We start from the raw sequence: 27300 nt of genomic DNA, 5'->3' as shown, positions 1-27300 counted from the left end.
TGGTATGTAGAGCTGTATGTTTTCTTAAATATGTTGTGTACAATATGTAAGACATTTTTTCATGATAACACAGGGTTTCATAAATAGCATGTGTTAAACAGAAATGGATATGAAGATTGTTTTTCTCTGCTGTTTATTCCCATGAAATCTGGTGGGGCTGATATTAATAGTCTAGCTCAGCGATACTCAGACTCGCAAGTGGCCCTTTAATGTGTCTCCTGCAGCTCTTTGCAGCACATGATATTAAAACACTGATTTACTTATTAACCAATCAGGATGCTTTTAATATGTTATTAACCAATTGTAGAAGATAAAATAATAATACTTGGTCAGTCATTTTGCTGTGAGAATTATATATAACTAAATATTTCCCCTGTCATACTGTTTAAATATGAATATATAGTACTATAGTAAACGAAACAATGAATTCACACTACTGTGGCTCTTTTGGGTAATGTTGATCGCTAATTTGGCTCCTGAACCACTGAGGTCTGAGTATCACTGGTCTAGCTTTTGAGTCAAATTTAAAGTGCAGTATGTTTGAGGGGTTTTTTCAACATAAGTAAAGGGGTATTTGTTCAACCTGATAAATTTAGCTGTACCTTATAATTGCTGGGCAGAATTATGCATACATTAATTTTAAGTGACTATGCGCAACGCAGAGTGAAAATGAAATCATATATAGTACAAAAAAATGGCCTTTGTTCTGCTTTAGTTGCTATTAGTATTCCATAAAAATACTTACGGTGTAGGTAGAGCCTCCCTTGCTCTACTCCCTTTCATGAGAGAAGACCAGAAAATTCATTGTCATCTAATTGTCTTCTTTAGATTCCATTCCTGGCAGAAGGTATCCGAATTCATGGAGAGAAAGTAACTGAAGCACTAAGGCCATTTCATGAGAGAATGGAGGCCTGTTTTAAGCAGCTTAAAGAAAAAGTGGAAAAGCAATACGGTATCAGAACAATTGTAAGTTGTCTCCAAACCTGACATTTAAAAAAGAATCTGTTTTTAGAATTGCTGTAATTCACATTTCAGTGATTAAATGAATATATAGAAAAAACAGTTTTAATAGAGGGTGACTAAGAATCTTAAGGGAGTATGTGGTTTTTCATTTTGTTTTGGTGTTGTGGTACTTGTGGATTTAAACTTATTTTTAGACAGAGGTTTATTTCTCTTAACGTCCCTAAAATGTTGCACGTGGGTAGCCACACAAAAGTATAGTGACTTGCCTTGTGTTGCACATCAAATGAGTATCTCTCCTGAGATTAGAATATAATATCTTTCTAGTTTCTAGATTTTTGTCCTGTACTCTATGCCTATCCAGAAGGTTGTCTTCTGAAGCTTAGTTATATATCAGTGGCTTCAACAGGTATCTTTGTCTCTGGACTAGCAATTGTAGTTTAGCGCATGGGGCCCAGTTAAAGACTTCACTTAAATTGTCACTGCTTAGGAGAAGTGACCAAAATATCCTAAAAAACATTCAAAAACCCTTATCAACATGAGTCCACGGCATAAAAGACTTACCCAAAAATATCAGGTTCTGTCCATTGGAAGTCAAGATAGTCCCTCAAAGTGTTCAGGTTTTAAGGATCTTTTACATAGGTTACAATCTCTAGGAGGTTCTGACATCTTTGAAGCATTCGTTCTTTGAAGTCAGAGGTTCATATCAAGGAATATCACAGAGTATCATCACTTCCAAAGCTAGACTCTCACTTCCAAAGCTAGTTCTAAGGCTGTTTTAAATTTTTTTTTTTCAATAAGTCAGGGTCCTGTATCTGCAGATTCTCAGCAATGACTTGCTGCTCTTAAGTACAAACTACATCCTTGACCTTACTTGTAAATCTCCTGCTACTATAACTCCAAACTGTAGTTCAGGAGACCAGGGGAGGTAGATTGTTCTCTGTGGATGGTCCTCAGTACTGTAATTTGCACTCTCCCAACATGAACAAATCATTTTTGGCCACCCTTCTGCCTCAGCTTCAAGATGCAGCCCGAAATTTTGAAAGTCCCCTTACCCTTTGAACCTTGTTGATTAAAGGCGGGTTAGTTAGTAGAGAGGTTTTCTTTTGGTTTAAGACTGAGTGTTGCTGCTTAGTGTGGGGAGCGTTTCAAGTGCTGGCTCTTGTAGCCTGCACGTAGGTTCTTAATTGAGAATGTATTTTGAAAGCCATAAGTGCACTTGGAGATTATGCAAAGCAGGCACGTGTTTTATAAATAAATTTTAAAAATTCAGTAACATACAAGTAAAGAGTTAGAGTTAACCTTAGGTCTGATTGTGCTGGGATTTGTGTTCTGAAAGTATGTTGAAGGCTTCTGTTCCAACTCTTATGCCTTGTATATTAGTAGCATTGACAGGCTCAGAATCAAAACCTCCATCACTGTTATAAGTATTCTTTAACCTTGTTGTAGGTCTTGGTTAGATTTGTAATGAAAAAGAAACTTACATCCACTGTACGCTCTTTCCCTGTTGTTACTGTTAAAAAAAAAATAAATAAATAAATAAATACATGAATGTATTCAGTGTTTATCAGAAATATAAGGGAATCTATACCAGTGAGTGAATAAACTCAGATTTTGTCTACTTCTTTATGTTGACCTGCATTGCTCATCTTGGTCCCAAATGGCTAACTAGATTTCAAGCTGTAGTAATCACAGAAATGGCTCATGAAAAATGAAATTAAGGGAGAATCTACTTAACAATTTGATAAGATGTGACCTTGTAGCAAAATATGATTTGTCTCCAAGAAGGCAAATATCAGAAATTGCTTAAGAGAGTAAATATTTTCCCCGAAATTGTAAAGAAAAAAAAAAAAAAAAAAAAAAAAAAAAATAATAATTGAAACTTTCAGAAAATCCCCCCCCCAAAAAGCAATATATTTATAATGTTGCACAAGTGCATTTCCTATCAACAAGACCATTCAAAATAAAGAAAATCGGCAGTTGAAGAAACATTAACTACTACATTGTTCTGCAGCCTGTCCAGCTTGCCAGTGTATGCTCCTGGTTCCCAAGCTGCCTGGCTACAATCTGTACTCCAACTCTGGCTTCCTGCCTAGTTCTGTGGCATACTGTAGGAAGCATGCATGGTAATCCAGCTAACTCCCCATTAGAAGGAAAGCTGATGAGCAAGACACAGCAGCAGACGGGTGCCAGCAGGGCAAGGAGACAAAATAAAATATTGAATGCCTGGCTGCAGCAGAATGGCAAATTCCATGGTGAAATGTTGACTTCTGTGGAGCTTGGAAAAATGCCAGATTCCACAGTGACCCTGTGATGGCGTGGACTCACCACTGCTGGCACCTCCTGCTGGTTGCTCCAGGAATTAGTTCAGTCCTAGCTGTGCAGCTCCCTCAGCAGGTGGTATCCCGCCCATTGCCTGCTCTGCTGTGCTGTCTGGGACCCGCATTCCTCCCTGGTTTGCGGCGTCCTCTTCTGGATACAGCCCTCCAGCTGTGCCCCACCAGTTCTCTCCCCTTCCGGGGGTAATGGCAGTCCTTCGGCTTGCACCTGCCCCAATGGCCAACCACAACTCAAAGTCTAGCCCCTCACCTCAGGGCAAGTTGCAGTCTATATCAGCCACACTCCTCCGCAGCCAGGTGCAGTGCAAGGGGGGACCCAGGCCCACCCACTACTCTGGGTCCCAACCCAGGGACCCTCTAGTGGCAGCCTCTCTCTGCCCTCCTTCTCGCCCCTTGTCCGACTATCTTCCCTGGGCCACTTCCCCTTTGGCCCCTTGCACCTTCTTGGGCCTTCTAGTCAGGGGCTGCAGTCTGGCAGGTCACAGGCGGAAGCCCTCTCTCTGCTAACCCTGAGCCGGCCCAGCACTGCTCTGTCCAAAGTGTTACTTCCTTACCTCAGGAGCCAGTCCTTCTCCCTTGCTAGTCAGAGAGAGACTGCCCTCTCCTTTGCTAGGCAGCCTTTATATAGGGCCAGCCTGGCCCTGATTGGCTGCCTCTTTCTTTGCTCTGATTGGCTCTCCACAGGCCTTTGCTGACTGTTCCAGCCCTTTTTCTCATGCAGTGGGGCAGCCGCCCCGCTACACACCCCAGTTGGGATGATTGGGGGCAGTTCATGTGAGTTATTGTATCAGGCAGTCTGCATACTTAGACAGAAGTCACTGCAGTGGTTTACATTTGGTTCATGTTTTGAAGGTTATCTCTGCAACCATAAGGGCTAGAGCCATAATTATTTAAAAATGAAAATTCTGAATTTGGAGCATGATTCTGCAGGATTGGGTGAATTCCAGAACTGCAGAATCACAGAATAAACAGGGCTCCTGCTTATGCCATTTTTCAACTTTTTATGGACCTTTAAGGTAGGATTAATCAGACAGGAGCTCCCAACAGGTCTGAGATTTTGGGTAGCCCTTACCAGAGGCAGCACATAATGTGTTTCATTAATCCCACCCCACTGCACAGTGCACACCCGTGAAAGAACTAGCCACCGTCTAGTCCTTCGTGAATAGTGATTGAAACACTAATAGGAAAATTTTGCAAATAAATCTGTTAAAGGTTAATTCTAGGGTGATTCCTAGAAAGAGCAGCCTGACATTATGTCCCTTGTATGAAAAAGACAAACTATAATTCATGGAATGTGTAATGTAAACATATTATATCCAAGATTCAGTGCACCAAATTCTGATTGCAGTTACAATGGATGTACAGCACTGTATGTCCAGTGATGGTGCTACTCCAGATTGACACTTGTGTAACTGGGATCAGGATCTGGCCCTGAATTTCTGTTATTACTGGGGATCACACAGGTGTTTAGATGATTGTTTATTTTAAACACACTACGTCAGAATCTTTGCTGTGCCAGATTTCCACTGGGCACAGTAGAATGGGACAACAGGGATCTGGTTATAGCTCTCTGATTCTTTGATCAGTGCCAGTGTAGCTTAGAGCATCCTGGGCCAGGTGCCAACAGTCCCCAAGAGAACAGATGCCAGCTGAAGATAGCAAGACTACAGCACACGCTAGCCACACCAACTCTCTGCCCCGACTAAACATCCTACTCTGGGAGTCTGTGAGATGAGTGGCATGAGAGCCAGTGCACCAGCGGAGCAGAATGGGCTAATGAATTTGACTGACAGCCCTGACTTCAGAAACTCATTTTCAGATCCCTCTATAGTGGTGATATTTTTAAGGTAATGACATATTTAGAGAAGAGAGAAATCCTATCTGAAGCTTACCAGCCTTGATAGTGTCCTTGTAAATGTTTTTCCCTTTATGGTCCTTAAATCCCTGCTTGATATCTTTGATGCACTGTGCCTCTAAATAGTAATTTATTCCCAAGAAGAAACGAGATATTGCCATTAACTATACTTATGTGTCACTTGCTTCAGTCATAAACATTAACACTGTCAAAGAGACGACTGGAAAGTCAGACCCAGTTGGTGTTATCTTGCCAGTGTCACTCTGATCCGCTACTAAGAATTGATGGAATTTTATCACTTCTGTCTTTCTTGTACAATGCCAACTTAGCAGTAGTTGACAGCGTGGAAAAGCTACCTGTGACTAAACAGCAGGAGATTCTTATTTTTGTCTGAAAGAGTTCAATTATTTTATGCATATATCAGTTATTAATGACTAACAAAGCTTGTATAAATATTCAGAACTATAAAAGAGCATCTGCATAAAAAACAATGTTTAAATATTTCCTTCTCAACCTAGATGTCACTCTGTGAAAGTGGTTCTGTTAACAGCAATACCATATTTGTGGTTTTTTAAAACTTTGGCTCATTATTGCTGTTACTCAGTCCTGGACTACACTAGGGTACCAGTAGCATGCACGTGCACCCCAAGTCGGAGGAAACTGTAGGTGCTTCAACAGCTAGGCGTTGTAGGTGCTGGTAGCCCTAGTGAGTCCCAGTAACCATTCAGACATATGGCTAAGGGAAAGGTTATTTTTTGTGGAACTGGCAGGAAAGGGAAAGATTGCAAATACCCTAGGAAGAGAGGCTTAATAGTTTCAGTGCAAAGTGGGCAATAACGGTAAATGTTTCAGTCCCTAGGGGGCAGTCCAATTGAGAATTGGGGCTCTTCAGCCCTACTAGTGCCTGAGGTGCCCTCACCAGTCCAGTCTCTGCTCAAAGCAAATAGGACCTTGCAGGTTTCCAAGCCAGGCTCAGTTAGTGTCTATCATTGGGGCCCCTCTGCAATAGCTCCCTGCCAACCACTGCTGCTCCCCCATAAATCCCACACAAGCTGCACCCAGGTGTAATGTCTGGGAGTCACAGCCTCTTCCACAGGTGGCTCTCCATATTGTTCCTGTTTTCAACTTCTCTCCAGCTCCTGGCTTCCCTGCGGCCACTGCTTCCCACCACAGCCCAGCCACTTCCTGGTTCAGAGCCTTTCCCCTTACCTGGCCATAAGAATGGGAAGTGCAGTAGGTGAGGAGAAGTTATAGTCCCCTGCCTTGCAGAGCCATACCTGTGTTTAAAATTAAGCATATGCTTAAGTACTTTCCTGAATCAGGGCCTAACTGTTTGCTTTTTCTCCTTAAATATATCTAGTAACAGTATCTGTGTGATTATAGATTATTTGTAACTGAAATAGCATAGAATTCTAAGAGGAAAAGACGCTTTTAACCATTCAGCATTACATGATAATGACTCACAAATTTCAGGTTGTGTTCTAAAAGGAATAAGATCATATTTTTCTTTGTTGTAGCCCTCAAGTTTGGATGATAGACGAGGCAGTCGGCCAAGGTCTATGGTTAGATCATTCACAATGCCTTCATCTTCAAGACCTTTATCTGTTGCATCAGTATCATCTGTCTCATCGGACAGTACCCCTTCCAGACCTGGCTCTGATGGGTAAGTAAGAATAACAATTAAGAGCTTGTAATTGTGGAGAAAGATTCAGCATGCAAATCCTTACTGGGTTGTGAGAAGCCGTCAACACCTAAAAATCTCTTTAATTACAAATGTATAGTATAGTGCATGTGTTAACTTTATAAAACAAAGAATTAAGATATCAATATGAGCAACTAAAACTCAAGTACATTTCTTTTGAGCAAATTGTTTCTATACTGAAAGCATTTTCGGGTATGCATGTGGGGAGACATGGGTCTTACTAGAAATTTGGCATTTTAGAAAATTATTTCAGGAGTGATACTTACATCTCTCTAAAATAGAGCACCACTGAGAAGAAAGCATCGTTTTTTAACAAATACTATCATTTCTTAAAAGAACCTTGTTTTTCTCAATGCTGATTTCAAGATACACTATTTGATTTTTATTAGGGCTGTCGATTGATCGCAGTTAACTCGCACAATTAGCTCAAAAAATTAAATTGCAAATAAAAAATTAAATCGTGTTTCATTGCAGTTTAAATTGCACTGTTAAACAATAGAATACCAATTGAAATTTATTAAACATTTTGGATGTTTTTCTACATTTTCAAATATATTGATTTCAATTACATCAGTGTGTTCAGTTACAACACAGAATACAAAGTGTACACTGCTCACTTTATATTATTTTTATTACAAATATTTGCATTATAAATATGATAAAAGAAATAGTATTTCTCAATTCACCTCATACAAGTACTATAGTGCAATCTCTTTATCATGAAAGCACAATTAAAAATGTAGATTTTTTTGTTACATAACTACGCTCACAAACAAAACAATGTAAAACTTTAGAGCCTACTAGTCCACTGAGTCCTACTTCTTGTGCAGCCAATCGCTAAGAGAAACAAGTTTGTTTACATTTATGGGAGATAATGCTGCCTGCTTCTTATTTACGTCACCTGAAAGTGAGAACGGATGTTCACATCGCACTTTTGTAGCCGGCATTGCAAGGTATTTACATGCCAGATGTGCTAAACATTCATATGCCCCTTCATACTTTGTTCACCAGGTGTAGACTGGGATAAGGCAGGGTTTAGCTGCCAAAAAGTGAAGCTTTGTGGTAGGATTGCTCTTCATCGGCAGAAAATGACTTAAAAGAAAACTATATATCCATACAAGGCTAGTGGGGAAATTGGCTGTGTGCTGCCATCATAAAAGTGCCATTCTCTTTGTTTCTCACTCCTCATGTTCCTTTTTCCATTTCTGCATATTTGGCTCTTATCTCTTTCCGTTCAAGCCTTTTACATTTTTGCCTCTCTTTCAGCTTTTTCCATTTTCCACCTCTACTCCAGCTCTACCATTGTACATACCATTTCGCAGGCTGTGAGTTTGTGGTGGGGGTGGGGTCTGCATGTTGCAGACAGTTTGTCTGGGATTACAGTTTTCCTTTGTTCTCCTCCTCCAGTCCGCTTCCTTTTTAATCCTGCTTCATAGAGGTTGTGCAATTCAGAAGAAAGCTCTATAATGCAAGTCATCTTCCTTGTGCAAGCGCTTTACACATGGAACTGTTACAAAGAATTACAGTTACAATTTTCTTTTATAGTCATGTAGGTTGGCCCTCCCCTTCCCCTGAAGTCAGCTCTATGTGTGAATGCAATTAAGCCTGAACAGAAAAGTGAAACCAACAAGGCAGTTGTAATAAATATCACGATAACCTACTGGATACACTTCATCATCAGAAAAAAGAACTTAGTTTTGAAACTCACAATAGGGCCTGATCCAAGGCTCATTGAAATTAATGGGAGTTTCTGAATTTATTTTAATGGACATTGACTCAGGCTTATAGTGCCTTGGAAGGTTGAACATGCCTATAGCTTAATATGCGCAAAGACCTTTGTCTCACTTTTGCCAGGCTGTACATCCGTCATGTTCTGGGTTGCAATTCAGACCAGTGAGAGGTTGTGTCACCACTTGTCCTGAGTGCCTTAAATGCTCTGCGCTGTAGCTCCGTGTCTGGACACTCCCAATAAACATACAGAAATGCACGGAGTGTCTGTGTGCTGTGCAACCCTGGTTCAGCGCTCTGACCCCAGCAGCCTGCCTACAACACAACAGCCCCATCCTCATCTTGACCATCCTTGGTTACTAATTGCAGGGTGACCCCAACATGCCCCCAGTCCCTAATTTCCCCAAAACCATCTATCCTGAACTGTCCAGCCCTCTCCTGGAATAGTGAGACTTAATAATATCCGTTGGTCCTTTAAAGAGACAAAAGCACAGCAACTTGTTGCCTTAACTGACCTTAACTTTCACCTCAATACAAACACAACACTGGATTGGTTTAGATTAAAAGTAAAACACGTTTATTAACAAAGAGAGGTTTTAAGTGAATTCAAGTACAAAGGATAAAGACAAAATGGTTATAAGCACATAAAAGGAAAATATGCTGTCTAGTGGCTAAGACTTAACTAAATAAGCTACAGCTTAGTACAAGGTAGATTTCTTACCAATCTTTCTTCTTTCCATGATGGACTTTTAGTTAGGACCTTGGGCTTGTGCATTTTAGGAACATAATTCTAGCACATACCTATAACTTTTTGTACACGCTCTGTACATATGTCATGCAAGACTATTAATGATCAGTGAGTTGTTAGTTTTCCAGTGATATCTTACATGATGCCTTTTAGATACAGATTATGACAAGAGAGTGTTAGGTGTAATGAGTATGTCAGGCCTGATGAGAGTTGTTGACACAGAATAGAGAACCACAAATGGGTGTTTGTGTCACAACCTCGCAGTGCCCTATCATTTAATCCAAATATTTGTAAGGGTGGTGTGGTGGGTGAAGTTATGTGAACACCTCTCAGAGTTTAACTCCAAACCCCTTATGGATTTCTATTTGCATTTTGATGCCATTTCCTTACCACATTCAGTTGCTTAATACTCATGTGGGTAAATTGGGAGGTCTAGAAAGGTGCTTAATTTGTTTAGTTACACAGTTAATGCAGGCTTTTTACTTGTAATAAAAGGGAAATAGGTTTTTGGGAAAGTTGCTCATTACACTCCTAAAAGGCTATTCTGTATAGGTACCCTGCTGACTTTGAGTAAACCTAGAGTGAGCTGTTACACTCCTCCATGGGGAGAACAAATGAATATGGTTTTACTGAGTCTGCAATCTCATGAAAAATTACTTGAGGTTAAGTAGTAAAACTCACATAATTTCTCCAAACAGAGACTGGGGAATATTCTGTCACCACCTGCACCAATGCAATTTAATCAGAGTCATAAAGGTGGCACAGATGTTAAAGGTTGTGCCTAATTACCATTAAAATCAATTGAAAGATTCCTATGGACTTCAATGAGAGTTGGATTTTTATTTGTGTGAGAGGTGCAGCTAGGCCCATTAATCCACCAATGAACAGCCCCAGAAGTTTGGCCTTTCAGGAGACATGCTACTGCAAACAGTTCTACCCATGTGTTGGAGATCAAAATGTTTGAAGATTCTTTGACTTAGGAAAAAATGAGTCTTTTCAGAAGTCACTATTTTAGAAAAATGCTTTTGATTGGAACAGTATTTTGGACATTTAATACAGCACCGATCGGAAACAAAATCAATATATAGTTATAAAAACATGCTTGAAAGGACACTTTTCTCTCAAACAGTGGTGACACCTAAAATTGCCTGATGTCTAAGAAGGTGAAAGTGTATGGTTTCCTGTAAGGTCCACACCAGACTGTTATTTTGGGCTCTTAAATTGTTTATAGGTATCAATATTAATACATGTAAATGTTGGTACTCACCAGTAGTTATACACATGTGTATTTATCAGCTGAATGTGAATAGGAAGTACCAGGTAACAGTAGGAAGCATGGATATTGGGAGAAGAGCATTTTAAGGACAAGGGCCACGGGCACATGGAACTGGGCTGGGGGGCAGGGAGTAAGTATGATGACAGTCTGGTCTGTTCATGGACGGCATTGAGTGGAACAGAGCACTGCAGAGGGATGTCAGAGTGGATGATACCTCTGTGTGGGGGCCATTAAGTGGGGGACATGAAAAATAACAGGTCTTTTCATTGAGAGTTGGAGGAAGCATATCATATCCATGCTTATTAAAGCCCTTGAAAATTTAACTAAATAAAAAACTTTAACTTAGAGGTAAGGTTGTTGAAGTGCAAATCCCATCAGTTCATTCTCTTAAAACAAAAAAAAAAAAATCACCAGTTAAGCTAACATTCATATTCACACCAAACTCAATCATACCCAAACAAGATAACACCGAAATGCACCCAGACTCCATAACTACAATACCAAACTTACTTATAATTCTAATGTACAACCAGGCATAATACAATCATCATCTAAGTTCTCAAAACGATACTCAAATGCAAAATCTTATCTCTGACTGCATGCTGACATTATATAGACTTAAAATTGTATGTATGTCTATCAATAATTATCTGAATCTGACTGAGGTTGGAGCAAAGTTTTCCATTTGAGTGATTTCAGGGAATTGGATATGTTTTTGCCAGGAGTTAAGGAATTATATATTAATTTGATATATCAGGCTTGATAGCATCCTGAAAGAAAAATAAGAAAGATGTTCAGAATTGTACTTTAAGACACTAGAAGTAAAAAAAAATTATTAAATATTTAATGTTTCCTATTGGAAAGTGAGATTCCCGAAGAATGCTTTAATGTACAAACAATAACCAGTGCTTGTTTTGCAGAAGTATTTTTCTTTAAGAATCATCTACACTATAAACTTCTGCATTTTAATCATAAATAGAGTTACAGAGAAATAGGTTACATTAGAGCATACAAAGTTGGATTAATATTAGTGGAGAAAGTTTTTGACTAAACAAATTAGATGATGAAAGACCTAAAGAAATTAGTAGAGCTGACCAGAACATGGAAATCCCTTCCCATGGAAAATTTCATGTTTTTGAAAAAAAAATTGTCCTGAATTGGGATGTTAGGTCAAAAGCATTAAATGTCTCACGGAAAGGGATTTCCAGAAAAATTCCATTTTGGGAGGCCCAAATCAGAATTTTTCTGCTTGCTGGCTGCCTTCCTGAAAGGCTCTTGTCAGTTTCATGTTCTGTCTGCAGGCGGGTAGTTGCCATTTCAGTATTCCCAAAGGGAAACCAAAATTTTGATTTTGCAAAAAGGACATGTTCTGTCAAAAAATCATTCCAATCAACTATAGGCCTGAAATCCAGGGACAAGGAAATAATAAGTTTGCAGGGGAAGAGGGTCATGGTTTTTCTCTGTGAGTGCTTTTTGTGATCACCAACTGATTCACAGTAACTTGCATTGACTTTTTGGTCTGTTGATCTCTTGTATGTCTCCTACCCTTTAATGTTTCTTCCCTTGTTGGAAGGGATGGAGAAAGAAGAAGAAAAAAAATAAGTAATAAGATGTACCACCCTTACCACTTTGCTTATAATTATACTGCTCCCCAGCTCTTCCTGGTTTTGTGTTTCTTAGATCATGAGCAACTTAGACCAGAGCCTGACATACTCAGTACAGCTCCTAGAACTAGTGGTGCCCTGATTCTAGAAATGGCCTCTGATTTCTATTGCAGTATTACTAATAAAGTGCCCAGAAGAGAAGCAGTTAAATCACTATCTAAATGGTAGTAATCACTCCTGGGTTAGAACACAAAAATCAGGAGACCTATGGTCTATTCAAGCTCTGACATTAGCCTGCTTTGTAACCTTGGGGAAGTCATTTCACCCTTTTGTGAGTCAGTTCCAGGTCATAAGGTTAATTAGTAAGGGCCCTGTAACGGGGTGCACTCATGAGTGTCCCCTTGGCCGAGTGTGTGTGCCTGCACTCTCTCCCTCTCAATTTGTCCCTGCTCTGGAATAGACCAGGACTACTTCCCTGGAGGCAATGACTTTGCCCTCTCAGGGCCTTTCTAGCCCCAGCTCTTCAGCTGGGCCACTAAAAGAGTTTAGTTCTCCCTTCTGGGATGTCTCAATGTCCAGTCCACTTCCCCCAGTGACTAATGGGGGACTCAGGAGGACCTGGGCCCACCCACTACTCCAGGTCCCAGCACAGGGACCCTGTAGATAGCAGCTGTCGCTTTGTCCCTTTATCTAAGTTGTGCTGCTGCTCTAATTCCCTGGGCCACTTCTCCACGGCCCTGCACCGTCTTCACTCTTATCTCAGAGCCTTGTCCTGATGGAATCCCTGCAACTAGCTCAAGGCTCCTTCTCTCTCTCTCCCTGGCTTCTGGCAGCACTACCTCATCTGAAATCCTGCAACTCCCTCAGCCAGCCACACACCATCTGCACTCCTCTAGCTCTAGCAAGGAACTGAACTCATTCTGGCCCAGCAACTCTTCTTATACTAGTCTGCTAGGCCCCGATTGGCTGCTTCCCACACAGCTGCTGTAGGCAGCTTGGAGGACTCCTCTTCTGCCCTTTTCTATGGTAGGGTGTGGCAGGGCCTAGTCCACCTCATTACAGGCCCACTTCTTCAAGGTACTGATTTGAATGTCTTTTGTCAGATGTCTAATGAATAAACTTAAGTTCTAAGAGGGGCTGGCCAGAAACTGAAATTTCAATTCGTAGGAAATTCTGAAACTAAAAAAAAATTGTTCTCACATGGTACAAAAAATGAAATTTCAAAATTTCCCACAAAACAGGAATTCCAAAATTTCATTTAGAAACAGTAGCTTTTCATTTCAACCTTTTCAAAATGTTTCCAATGCTCCAACAGCTTCCCAGAGCTGTGGCAACTCACCAGATGGGGAGCTGGGCATCTCAGCCCTGGAAGCCCTGGCTATGGGGCAATCAAACTGGTAGTCTGGCTGGTAGCTGCCAGGTGGTCTGCTGAGGAATTTCCAGTAGCAGCTGGTGTCCGTGATTTTCATTGGAATTTCATCATCATCATCACATTCTCATGGAACCTTTCGATTTTAACAAATTGGTATTTTCCAGTGGAAAAACATTACATCTGAAAATTTCAAACCAGTTCTTGTTCTTTTTTTAAATCAGGTCATTGTTTTACATAATTATTTAGCAACAATTTTGTAAGACGTCTGATATGAGTTTTGAATGGCTTAACATATTACAGAAGGTTCATTATAGTGTTAATTTAGATTTAAAACATGGTTTTAAAAATTCACACCATTGCTGATAAAAGTTACATATTTACAATGGAGGCAGTAACTCTGATTTCAGGATTGCCAAAATATACTTGAAAGATGAATGTAAAAACAAAACAACCAAACCCTAACATTAATTAACAAGACTCAGTAATTTTGGAACTAGTCTTTTAAGAAGATAAACCACAAGGAGAGTCTATTGTCATTGATACAAATGAATGTTACTAGCATAAACATTCCCTATGCGTTTTCTGCAATATAGACTTTCCAGTATAAAATACATTGAATATTTAATAGTGGGCACAAGCTGATTTATAAATACGTATTATCGTATGTTAATATTCTCAGTTTCCATTCTTTGGAAATACTGTAATGTAGTAAATATGAATAATCCTACCTGTAATACTTACTCAATATTTCTTTGTCACTGTAAAAATGTGGCCTGCAAGTGCCTCCTGCTGGCCAGGTGCATGCCTGAACTGTTTTTGTGGTGCCCTCCACCAGCAGTTTCTCTTTTCAGATGGATTTTCAGTGACTCAGCCCTCCCTCAGTCTATAGGTGAAACAAATAGAAAATAAACCCCTTCTGGGGTAACACGGTCCAACAAATGGTTAGCCCCCCACCCCACCCCAAGGTCCTCTGTCCCATCTCTGGGCCTGTTTGAGCACTTTCCCCCTTCTTGGGATCCACACAAAACTAGTTGCCTCCTCAGCCCTTTGCCACTCAGCCTGTGGCTGATGGAGGGATCTGGCCCTGCCCACTACTCCGGGTCCTAACCCAGAGACCCTACAACTAGTAGCCACCTGTTGCTTCCTTCGCTAGTGTCTATTGCTGCATTCCTTGGACTGCTTCCCACTCGGTCTCATCAGCTTCTTGGTCCTTGGCCTGTTCCCTGTTTAAGCCCCCTTGCCTAGAGAGTCTCTTCCATGTTCTCTCAGGGTTCTTTCTCACAGGCCCTTCACCTCATGAGCTTATAACAGTCTCTGGCCCTTCTTGTCAAGTCTCTCTCTCCTAGGCCTCAGTGCTTGGAGAGCTTCACAGTCCTATCCTTTCTTAGGCAGGGTTTCTCCCCATTCTCCGTACCTGTGGAATCTCCCAGCCTTCCACTCCTTTTGGTCCCAGCCAACAACTGCTCTGTCCAGCTGCTGCAGCTTCCTCAGCCAGCCAGGAACATCATACTTCCTCCTCTGGCTCCAGCCAGCAACTGAACTGTCCAGGCCCTGCAACTCCTTTTATATGAGCCTTCCCTTCAGCCTCTCTAGGCCGCTTGGAGGACCCCACTCTATTGCCTTTTTTCTGTGGCGGGGTGTGGTAGGACTGCAGGGTCTTCCCGAGGGCCTCAAAGGGTACACCCCATCACAGTCACCATGTTGAAATATATATACTATATATGTTATGCAAATATAATCCTTGATTCTACACTGGAAACCTCTAGTACACAACCCTGAGCCTTTGAACCTCAGATAACATCAGTGGATTTCAGAAGGTCAGTGAGAGGTCCACGCTAGTGGATCCCAATGCAGGATCAGAGCCTACAGATGCAGGCATTATAGCTCAGTATATACTTTTCTTCCTTATGAAGAAAGCTTTCTTATAAAGAAGATTGACTTTGTATCACACAGTTTGTCTTTCTGCCATGTGATAATTTTAATTTGTTTTTATAAATTCTTTAATATAATGTTTAACCTAGGTTGTGTTCTTTTCTTCTTTCATAAGATCAAATACATATCAAAATAATGTGTAGTCTGAAATTTATCTTTTTAAAGCTAATTTTGTAGAAAAAATTACCTTTTACGCTGCACATTATACATGAAAAACTAGCCCAAAAGGAGTCATAGTATGTTTAGATCTTTAATTTCCTGGAAATTTAAGCCAATGGACTCAAAACAGGAAAACTATCATTGAAATATTCCTTAGAGTTTTGCTTGGCATATTTAAATAATAAAATTAAAAAACATGTTTAAATATTGAACTGTTTATTATTTTCTTTTAAAAGTTCATTAAAACCCTAAAGGCTTCTGCTGTGCAGTTGGAGCAAAAAATAGTCAACTGTGAAGGGTAAAAATTGTATCTTTTCAAAGAGAGGTTATGATAGTAGGGTACCAGCCTTGCATATATTCACACACTCAAAATACATGTCTGTTTACCAAATGCCTGAGGTTTGTACCGTTCCAGTTATGAAAATTCATCTACTATTCAGAAATCAACCTTGCCCTTAGTTATTGGCAATAAAAAAAATGAATCTAAAGACTTTCACTAACTTGTCATCCTTCAATCTTTTTTATAACATCAGAAACTTGGAATTGCTCTTTTATCCTCATAGTACGGTGTATGCACATACATCACAATCTGTAGATATATGCATACATATCATACATATAACATACACATACACATCTAATCACATATGTACATATTATGCATTATGTTATTATACATACAGCTGGTAGCACCGTTTATTATTAAAGTTGCCTGACACTTCCCATTATAAACCCGGTTTTCAGTTGCTTATAACTTTACCAATCTTTAACCCATGTGGGTTGAGTTTTCCATGCCAGATGTCTGCCTCAGGTGGAATTTTCTTTGGAAGATTTTAGCTGAAACAGTTCAGATTCCTGAAAACGAAACTATGGAAAAATACATTGTTATGCCCATGTAAAAAAAATTCTGGGGACCTTTTCTTTGACACTCTCTAATGCATCTATGCTTTGGAGCAGGGATTAAAAATTTGGCAAGGAGGTGAGTCTTTTGCTGTGCCTGTGAAGATCCACCTATCCCAAGTCGGCCAAGTTATAAGCCTTTGAAAAATCACATTTCGCACATGTGTAGTAGACACTTGCTAGACTGCAGCTAAATTCCCCAAAGATTCCGTCTGTACTGGGCATGCTCTAGCCTTGGGTAAAACAAGAATTTCCCTGCAATTGCAGCAGCTCTGCGCTATTGTGGGTTGTCCTGGGTCCAGGTTTGGGCACCTGAACTAAGAGCAGGCATTTTGGGTTCAAGGCGAGCTAACAGGGAACAAGTTAGTCAAACCTCAAAACGGTTGCGCTGGAAAATTTCATACCAGCTCTAGTCACTATACACTTTCCAACTTCTGCAACAAATGAAGCAGGGGGCCATCAGACAACAGCCTTCTTCCCTGCATAACCATGGTTCATACCCAGAGCAGGTCTGTCCTGAGTACTGAATGAGGCAGGAGTCCTGTGGAGAAAATAGTATGTGATGTCCTGTGGAGAAAATAGTATGTGATTGTGTAATTAGAGGCTCTATCAATGCATATGCACAAGGGTGCCGAATTAAGGTTACAGATGCAACATCAGTTCTGGCATTTCCTAACTTTTCAGTGCTTGACTTTGCAACCTTAATAATAATCTTTTAATGTACTTTTTTGTGGACATGTATACACAGTATGCATATGTATATGATCCTGTAAAGTGTATGTACAAGTACTGCCTGTGTGTACATGTGTGGCATACACATATTCATGAAGTAGAACTTCATCAATTTGCATTATGATCATGTGTGAATTACTAAGATTTGCAGTGAATGAGGCAGGCTGTACATGGTAGTGGATGATGGTGTGATCTACAAATGTGATGATATATAAACACACAGAGAGATGCTTATCAGTGTGTGTAACCATTTAATAGTAAATTTGCCTCAGAACTGGGAGGTACACAGTACTGTTCATTAACAGTTCTGCATTAAATTTTAGCATGAGACAATTACAGTTTGTCATTACCTTCTTTCCCCGTCGTGATAATGATGGTTAACAAAAGATCTCTGGACTAAAATTATACTTTTGTTGGGGACCGGGAAAATTAAAATTTGTTGTTTGACAGTAATATTTCATTGGTCTAAATAAACCAAATTTTCCTTCAGGTTTGTGCTTGAACCTCTTCTGCCAAAAAAGATGCATTCTAGGTCTCAAGATAAGTTGGACAAGGATGACCTAGATAAAGATAAGAAGGAAAAGAAGAAGGAAAAAAGGAACAGCAAACACCAAGAGATATTTGATAAAGAGTTGAAATCTACGGATATTTCTCTGCAACAATCTGAAGCAGTGATCCTTTCAGAAACGGTAATGTTAAGAAACAGAGTTTTATTTAATTGTGGGCAATAACTCGGACATTTTTTACAACACAGAAGGGTCATTTTGACAGTTCATTTTCTTTTTAGACTTAAAATAATTCTGAGAAAAAATTCTATACTCTTTAAAACATTAATTAGTGTACCAAAAGTAGATATTTTACTAAACAAAAAGAACAGAATAATGGTATTTCGTATAGACTTTCTGTAAGACTTTTATATATGGCCTTTTGAAAAATACAATAGTTGATATAATTAAAGAAAATTCAGTTACACCATTCATAGCAGGGATTCTTCTAGTTGTTGGTCATGTGAGATTCTGATGGTTCTTCCATGTGGTTTCAGTTATCTTCTGCAAGATATAGTTGGTGGATATATTGTGCAGTCATTTTATATATGGCAATTACGTATTCTTTATTCCTGAGGGAATTCTGCACCAAAAAATTAAAAATTCCATGTACCATATTTTAAATTCTGCATATTTAATTTGTCAAAATAACACTATATATAATTACCCCAGTTTCAATTATTTCGTTAATTTATTTCAAAATACCTTTCAGCAACTCTGTCACGATGCAGACACACAAAAAATTCCCCCAGGAGTAGAGTTAAAAAAAACCCTACAACAATCCAGTTCCTGTTTCTCTGCCCCTCCCCACTCCAGAGCCCAACCAGGAGCCAGACACCCATATCCCTTCCCCCAGAGCCCAACCCTGCCCCCCCCCCCTCCAGCCCAGACACCCACACTCCTATACCCCCCAGCTGTGGAGCCCACCCCACCCCTCCCAGCCCAGACACTTGCACACACACCCTACTCTCCCAGAGCCCAGGAATCCAGATGGAGAAACAGCGTGATGCTGGGTCCCGGGCTTGTGTGGAGTTTCCTGCATGCTGCCTTCTTCCTTCAGGGCGTGCCTGGAATTGTAGCTGCCTGGAGCCCTCCAGCTCCGTTCCCCTTCCACCGGCAGAGTCTTCTATTTGTGAGCTGGGCTCTGCCAGGTCCAGCAGCTCCTATTGGTAACCAGCAGCTCCTATTGGTAACCAGCAGCTCTGCAGCCCATTTCTATGGGGGGGAGGAGGAGGGAGGAAATTCTGTGCAGAACATTAATTTCTGTGCAAATTCTGCATTGCACAGTGGCACAGAATTCCCCCAGGAGTAATTCTTGGAAAGCCATTTTTAACAGAAACATACATACATTTTCATCAGTTCACTGGTGGTTGTATGTAAAGATATTTATTATAGCGTATCTCTTCTTTGAACTGCACCCTTCTTTCCAGTTTACCAGGACCACCCCACTGGTGTATGTAAATGCTGAAGTTTTATTTTTTAAATTGAAAATTAATCCATTTTTTGCTAGAGTAGTAACCATAGCTTGGAAGCTCAGGAGGGGCATCTATTTTGAGGCTGCTGGTTTAAAACTTTGTCCTCAAGAAATACGTGTAATGGTATCTTCTCTGTGTTAGTGTCATGACTACTAGAGCAAACTTCCCTGTTAGCAGGATCCCTGTCTGGTAGCTGGAGTTTTGCTGTGTGCACCCTGAACAGACCTCAGCAAGAACTTAAATCAGAATCCTTGTGCTCTCCATGGATTTGACACAAAGACTATTGAAATTAGAGTTTTTCCCTTTACTTCAGTTGGTTTTGAGTCAAGCGCTAGGTTTGTTAAAAGTGAGATTCTCTCTACCAGATCTAGCAGGGGGAGCTTTCTTAGCCTCTTCTCAACCGGAAGACACATTTTGCATAAATTTCCAATGTGCCTCATCTGTTTGGCACAGTGCAGTCAACTGTGTGACTATTAGGGTCTTTTAGTAGTCATATTTTGACTGAATCTAAGCACTGCATTTGACGTATCTCAGATAGATCACTATTGCACTGACATGTCTTAGCTGTTGGGATCAGCAACCTATCTTGGCTGTTGCTATTGATTTCAATTTGGAATCCTTAGAGTGGATTTTTTCATTTTTAAACTAGTACATACTAAAGGTCCTTATCATATAGTCATGGAGGTGCTCAGTGGTGAACATTGTATAAATACTTAGATAAATAATATTTGTCAGTATATAACTGCAATTTACTTAATTTTACTTGCTGTATTCTGGGTGACAACAACATGGGTTCAGTGACTGCTGCAAATTTTGGAATATCTTTTTTTCATTCTTTATGCATGATTTCGGAGTTCAGTTCACACTTGCAGACACTATCAATCATTGGTGGCCTAGTCTCAGCTCTTTGGATGGAGCATGTGTCAACACACATCTGACATATTTTGTAGGTAGAATTCACTAGCATTCACAATCTGCTGGTGTGTACATTGAGTAAACTCAGGGCCCACACCTTGATAGCTCAGAGGGTGTATATGGTCACATCTACACATGAGGAGCTATGCTGGCAGCGGCAGAGGAAGAGTCTGCTCCCCTAGTGACTGCACAGTTGCTTTGCGTTGGCTACAGCAATGGCTGTGGCACCATGCATCCTGCCGAGAAGAGATAAGGAAAGGTTGAAAGGAGCAAAGGTAAGTCTTAATGAGGTGTAGAAACAGATATTTCAGTGATGGGCACCTTAGAAATGCCTACAAGGGATAGATAGGAAGTTTGATTAGCACACACACAGGTCAATGATAGACACAGGGATAGATTTAAATAGCAGTCTACACATTTATTAAGTTAACAATGAAGGAAATGGATTTTTTATGTCTTCCTTCCATGGCCTCTCATCCCAAGAGCACTGCCGATATTGGAAGGGACAGATCCAGTTTGGTTATACTTGCACTGGTCTAGATATTGCAGGCCTCATTCTCAGAGCTTCTGGTCCTTTTCATAGATCAAGATTCACAGTCAATGGAAATCTTTAAATCAAGATTGACTATTTTTCTAAAAATATATGCTTTAGTTCAAACATAAATTAATTCAGGGAAGTCCTGTGGCCAGCCTGCGCTATACAAGAGGTCAGACTAGACCAGTGGTTCTCAAACTTTTGTACTGGTGATCCCTTTCACAGAGCAAGCCTCTGAGTGTGACCCCCTCCCCCTTATAAATTAAAAACACTTTTTTGTATATTTAACACCAGTATAAATGCTGGATGCAAAGCAGGGTTTGGGGTGGAGGCTGACAGCTCACAACCCCCTATGTAATAACTTCGCAACCCCCTGAGGGGTCCCGACCCCCAGTTTGAGAATCCCTGCACTAGACAATCACAATGGTTCCTTCTGGCCTTCTAGTCTACGAATCTCTTCCCCAAGTCGAGAACTCTAGTCCCAGCAGATAATCTCACCTGGCAGCATGGCTGCTGTGCTTCTAAGGCACGTCCTGTGCTTGGCTACAGAGATTGAGGCAGTCCTGTAGGAGTCCAGAATGCTTTTCAGTAGGAGGTGATATGCTGTCAAATGGAACTTGAAAAGGTTTCTGCTGGAGACAGGCACCTTGACCTCGTTTCTTGTTTAATTCCAATTATGTTGGACTTTCTCTTGACTCTGAAGTCACAGCTATCCCTAGTAACTACTAACTTTTACTTATCTGCTTTTTCTATCTATCATGTCCCTGAGAAAAGGATCAGAATGTTTGCATTTTAAAAGGTCTTAGGAACAGATGCCCTCTACCTGAAAGCCTATTGGACCTTGGAACTTGAATTTAACCAAACTTCTGGGAGTGCTTTGAACTCATAAAAACCTGTATTCACTCTCTCAGAATGTTTCATTCTTAGTTGTCATCACCTCTGCCAGGAAGGTTTAAGACATACAGTGCTTTAAGGCCAAACCAACTTTTATCCTTTTCCACAAAGATAAGGTGGTACTTAGATTTACTCCAAATTTCTCATTCTTAGAGTGATTGTGTAGCCCTCTAAGGGCTTCTCTACACTTTAAAAGCTACAACAGCACCAACGGGGGCTAGGTCAGCTTAACTATGCCACTGAGGAGTGTGGATTTTTCACACCCTTGAGCCACATAGTTAAGTCAACTTAATTTTCTAGTGCAGAGCAGGCCTAAGTGCTCACAAATATTTTGAGGCTAGGCATGCAACTTCTGCTGTGTCTGTGGAGGCAGTAAGTGCAGAAAACAGAATTACTCCTGGCAAGTAACCTCCATTTCCCCCTTATATAGTATATTGCTGACATTTTTCTTTTCTTAGCTTCAGATCACTACTCCATGTTCTACCATCTACTGAGAGTAAAAATTTCCCTTTTTTTTATTATGATTGGTATATGGAAGGTATTTTTAACAATGGATGGGGCAGAAACATTAGAACTCAGAATTAAAGATAGCAAAGGGAGTAAACTGCAGAAAGGAGTTGGCTGTTTTTCTGTCTGATTAGGAGTACCTCATTGAAGACATTGTGACGAGAATTGAAAGAGGATTATGGGGTGGGCAGACCAGCTCCGTTGGGACATTTCAATTACCCAAACAAACTCAAGCACACAACATCAAGTAAAGAGTTTATGGACCCAATAGAGAGCTCCTTCCTAACACAATATGTAAAAGAGAAATTGAGAATGGGAGCAATTATTGAGAGAGAAGAAAGATTAGAAAGGGAAAGAGATGAGAAGAATAAAAAACGTTAGGTCAGTATGGAAAGAGAGAAAGAAAACTTTATATATGATGTAGTCTTGCATGAGAACACAGCCATTTAAACTTTTAATTAGGGTACATAATTTGAGACAAGTGGCCTAGGTCTTGGCTCACCTTTGCAGGGAAATAGCCAGAAGTCTCTCAAAGTGAGCACAGCCTGAGCAGAACTCTTCACTTTGCTGCACAGTGGTACAGATACATGTTGGTGTTGCCATTTAGGACTCTTGACAACTAAATTATTCATATTAAGATCCTTCCAAGCAGAATTTTCTGTCTTCAGATAGCAGATCTCCATTTAGCTAATTGAATCAGCCTATCCATCGTATAAAAGGGTGGGCTTAACTTCACCGTATTTGCTTTCCTTACACTGGTGAAAGGGAAATCAGTTTTCATTTAAAATGACATTAACCTGCTCTGTTTTAAAAGAAAAGGTCAGTTATTTTGCAAGGACTTATGGTTTCTCCTTTGTCAAGTCATATTTTCCAGATATATTTAGCAGTACAGGAAAACATACTGTAGAAGGAGCTGAGCCAGTGTATACACTGAATGATATTTGCAAATAGCCAAATATAGCCATCACTATCATTTATCTGCTTTGATAATTCTTTCTGAATCCTGAGCTGTCCTCCACACTGAAACAACTGGACTGCACCTCTCTACTCAGAAATATTTGAAGCAGCTCAGACTTGTCCTGGTGGCTCCAGCACTTGCCCCACACCCCTCCTGTCTTTGTACCAGTTTCTCTGTCTCCAGGGGTACAAGCAGAGCTGCAACCACACCTTTTAAGGCTGATTATGGGACATCAGCCTTCTCTCCTAAGGGCAAAATCATTCTCTCTGTCACTTGTCAGGATGAGCAGGCCAAATGGAGAAAGCTGAAGACCTAGAGGGGCTCTCTAGGTATGTTAGGTACTTACCTGGCTCTCATTATTGTAGTATCTGAGTACCTCACACCTTTAATATACTTATCCTCACAACACTCCTGCAAGGTACTATTTCCTGCCATTTTACAGATAGGGAACTGAGGCACAGAGAGTCTAGCCCCCAGTGGAAGCTTGTAGCAGAACAGGAATTTGAATACTGGTCTCCTTAGTCCCAGGCTAGTGCCCTAGCCACTGGACTACCTTTTGTCTATAGAAGCAGACCCTTTCAGGAGCCACAGAAAGGGAGCTCTACCATGATTGCTCCCAGCCTGTGGACCCTCACACTGTCAGAGAAAAGGGCCCAGACTTTGGGACATCTGCTTCCTCCACATCAGCTGAGTCTCTTCCAGAGACACCTCTACACAGTTGGAAGGGAGAAGTTTCAAGGTTATATCCCTGATTCTGAAGTTGTAATTTGGCAAGGACATTTTTCTCTTAGAAACTATTCTTCCCCGAGAGGAAGAACTGAGCTGTTTTAAGGATGTTGTCCGCCAGTTCCTTTCCATCTGTAGTTTGGAAGAGTTTAAGGGGTGAATAGCACAAAAGTGATCAAGAGTCCCATTTCCTTTTATGAATTTCATCACCCCTCAAAGAAGGGAAGCTTGGCTTTGAATCATGAAAAACTTGAACAAGAGAAGCTGGAGAGATTCTCCCCCTCTGACATGTTTGAAACGATGGGGAAGAAGGTGGTAGCTAGCCACCATCAAGATCCAGTCAGAGAAAGAGGATAAGTAGGCTATATTCAAAAATAGGCCACTGTTATAGTGAAATAAGAGTGTCAACAACACTGTCCCACTGTTTTAACTAAATCAGTTTAAATCATGCTTTTAGTTAAACATGTGTGGCTTTCTTACATAGACATGAGCTAAGAACTCAAATGAATAACATTACTGACATATGGGATTGTTTGCTCTATTCTCAGACCCTCAGATAGGCAAAAAAGACCAAGATAAAATTGGAGACAACAGTTCAGATAAGGGAGATTATTGGCAAGAAGTCTAAACCATAATTTCAGGACATCAGTAACTCAGCCAGAGGTTATGGGTCTATTACAGGAATGGATGAGTGCGGTTCTGTGGCCTGCATTTATGGCAGGAGGTCAGATTAGATCAGGGGTTCTCAAACTTCATTGCATCGCGACCCCCTTCTCACATTAAAAATTACTACATGAACCCAGGAGGGGGGACCGAAGCCTGAGCCTGCCTGAGCCCTGCCAAGGCCAGAGCCCCACCACCTCGGATGGGGGTGCCAAAGCCCAAGGGCTCCAGCCTGTAACCTGTGCCCCACCACCCAAGGCTGAAGCCCTTGGGCTTTGGCTTCAACCCTGGTGGTGGAGCTCGGGCTTCAGCTTCCACCCCAGCAAGTCTAATGCCACCCCTAGAAACCCCATTAAAATGGGGTCACTACCCACTTTGGGGTCCTAACCCACAGTTTGAGAACCACTGGACTAGATAATCATGATGGTCCCTTCTGACCTTAAAGTCTATGAGTCTAAGAACAAGATAGTCCTTTTCAGCTGAGGCCTGACCTGACAGGAGTAATTAACACCTGGAAGGAGGCCTCATTCCTTGAAAGAAAGAATTAGGGAGATCCTAATAGGGTGGCACCCACCTCTCACAAGCACACGTTGGTTGAGTGCATGTGCCTGCAGTCTCTCAATTTGTGGTGACCCTTATTGTTGGGTATCTCAGATAGGTTTTCAGTGACTCAGCTTCTGGCCAAGTTTCACACACTGTCTGTATGTGAAACAGAACAAACTTCTTCCCGGGTATAGAGTCTTTAACATGTCCCAGCCCTGCTATGGGGCTGTACCCCCAGGGCTTCCTCCCTGGAGACACTGTCTTCCTGGGGCCTAACCTGGGCTCAGTCTTTACTCAGCCCCAGCAGCCAGCCAGGAGCTCTCTCTTGCTCCCCCAGTCCCTGCCAACACTGAGCGGTCCATGGTCCTGCTGCTCTTTCAGCCAGCCAACCAGGAACACAGTCGTCTCTCCTCCAGCTCCAGGCAGCAACTGATGACTCCAGCCCTGCAGCTCTTTTTATGTGAGCCTGCTGGGCCCTGATTGGCTGCTCCCTGCAGTCTCCCTCATTGGCTACTTCCCCGCAACCACTTGAGGCTGCTTGGAGGACTTCTCTTCTGCTCCTCTCTGGGACAGGGTGTGGTGGGACCCTGAGACCTCCAGCAGGGAGCCCCTGGGCCTAGTCCACCTCATCACAGAGGTAAATAGAGGTTGAAAAAGACAGAATGTCTGAGCAAGCTAAGAGGGAGAGCTCCCAGGGAACCATTTGCTTTGAAGAAGAATAACAATGGACAAGATAAGTTAGGAATGTAGAGATCAGCTAAGGAATAGGTCAAATGTGGACAATGCATGGACAGAGCATGCTATATAAGTAGGGCCCGATGAAATTCACAGTCCATTTTGGTCAATTTCACAGTCACAGGATTTTAAAAATCATAAATTTCATTATTTCAGCTATTTAAATCTGAAATGTCAGTGTTGTAATTGTAGGGGTCCTGATCCAAAAAGGAGTTGGGGAGGTTGCAGTACTGCTATCCTTACTTCTGTGCTGCTGCTGGCAATGGCGCTGCCTTCAGAGTTGGGCAGCTGGAGAGTAGCAGCTGCTGGCTGGGAGCCCAACTCTGAAAGGAGAGCCACTGCCAGCAGCAGCAGCGCAGAAGTAAGGGTGGCATAGTATGGTATTGCCACCCTTACTTCTGCGCTGCTGTTGGCAGGGTTCTGTCTTCAGAACTGGGTGCCCACCCAACAGCTGCCATTCTCTGGCCACCCAGCTCTGAAGGCAGTGCAGAAGTAAGGGTGGCTATACTGCAGTCCCCCTAAAATAACCTTGTGACCCCTCTGCAACTCCTTTTTGGGCCAGGACCCCCAATTTGAGAAACACTGGTGTCCCCCATGAAATCTGTAAAGCGTAGGGTAAATGCATACAAAAGACTAGATTTCAGGGGGGGAGACCAGATTTCACAGTCCGTGATGTGTTTTTCATGGCCTTGAATTTGGTACGTCCCTATGCATAGCAGGGCCGGCTCTGGATTTTTTGCCGCCCTAGGCAAAAAAGCCTCCCGTCGTCCCCACCCCCCCCATCCCCTCCCGCGGGGACGCTGGCCGCGGGCCGCTCTCCCCAACCAGCCGGAGCACCGGGGGGAGGGCGGCGAGCCCGCCGTGGCTCCGCTGGCGGCCGGAGCCCCGGGGGGAGGGCGGAGAGCCCGGCTGGGGCTCCGCTCTCCCCGGCGGCCAGAGCGCCGAGGGGAGGGCGGAGAGCCCGGCCGGGGCTCCGCTCTCCCCNGGGCGGAGAGCCCGGCCGGGGCTCCGCTCTCCCCGGCGGCCAGAGCGCCGGGAGGAGGGCGGAGAGCCCGGCCGGGGCTCCGCTCTCCCCGGCGGCCAGAGCGCCGAGGAGAGGGCGGAGAGCCCGGCCGGGGCTCCACTCTCCCCGCGGCCAGAGCGCCGGGGGAGGGCGGCGAGCCTGCCGCGGCTCCGCTCTCCCTGGCGGCCAGAGCGCCAGGGGAGGGCGGCGAGCCCAGTCGCGGCCCCGCTCTCCGGCTGGAGCGCCGCACCACCCCCCTCCAGGGGCCGCCCCAAGCACATGCTTGGTGGGCTGGTGCCTGGAGCCGGCCCTGATGCATAGTTTCCTGCAAAATAACCAAAAGCAAATTCAGAAATATGTGATGTAATGTGTAGTAAATGCCATGAAATGTGTAAATGTATGCAAAGGGAGAGGGTTTCTGTGTAATTTTGGAGCTGTGATTTACTCTGCATCCACAACCCTGCATTTGAGGCTAATCAGTTCAGCTTTTGGAT

At 42.1% G+C, this 27300-nt stretch overlaps 1 protein-coding gene across 2 annotated transcripts in view; it reads left to right on the top strand.

Annotated features, from left to right (window-relative positions):
• Positions 1 to 27300, top strand: part of DOCK1 (dedicator of cytokinesis 1) — a 538770-nt gene that overhangs the window by 490110 nt on the left and 21360 nt on the right. For both annotated transcript variants that reach the window (XM_034776839.1, XM_034776840.1), the window contains exons 47-49: positions 829 to 966; positions 6672 to 6817; positions 17798 to 17996. In XM_034776839.1, coding sequence (XP_034632730.1) covers positions 829 to 966; positions 6672 to 6817; positions 17798 to 17996 — 483 coding nt within the window. The remainder of the gene's footprint in view (positions 1 to 828; positions 967 to 6671; positions 6818 to 17797; positions 17997 to 27300) is intronic.

This window comes from Trachemys scripta, chromosome 7 (genome assembly GCF_013100865.1).
Source record: "Trachemys scripta elegans isolate TJP31775 chromosome 7, CAS_Tse_1.0, whole genome shotgun sequence".
NCBI lineage: Eukaryota > Metazoa > Chordata > Testudines > Emydidae > Trachemys > Trachemys scripta.
Note: the sequence above shows the minus strand (reverse complement) of the source record. Positions and strands in the feature narration are given on the sequence as shown.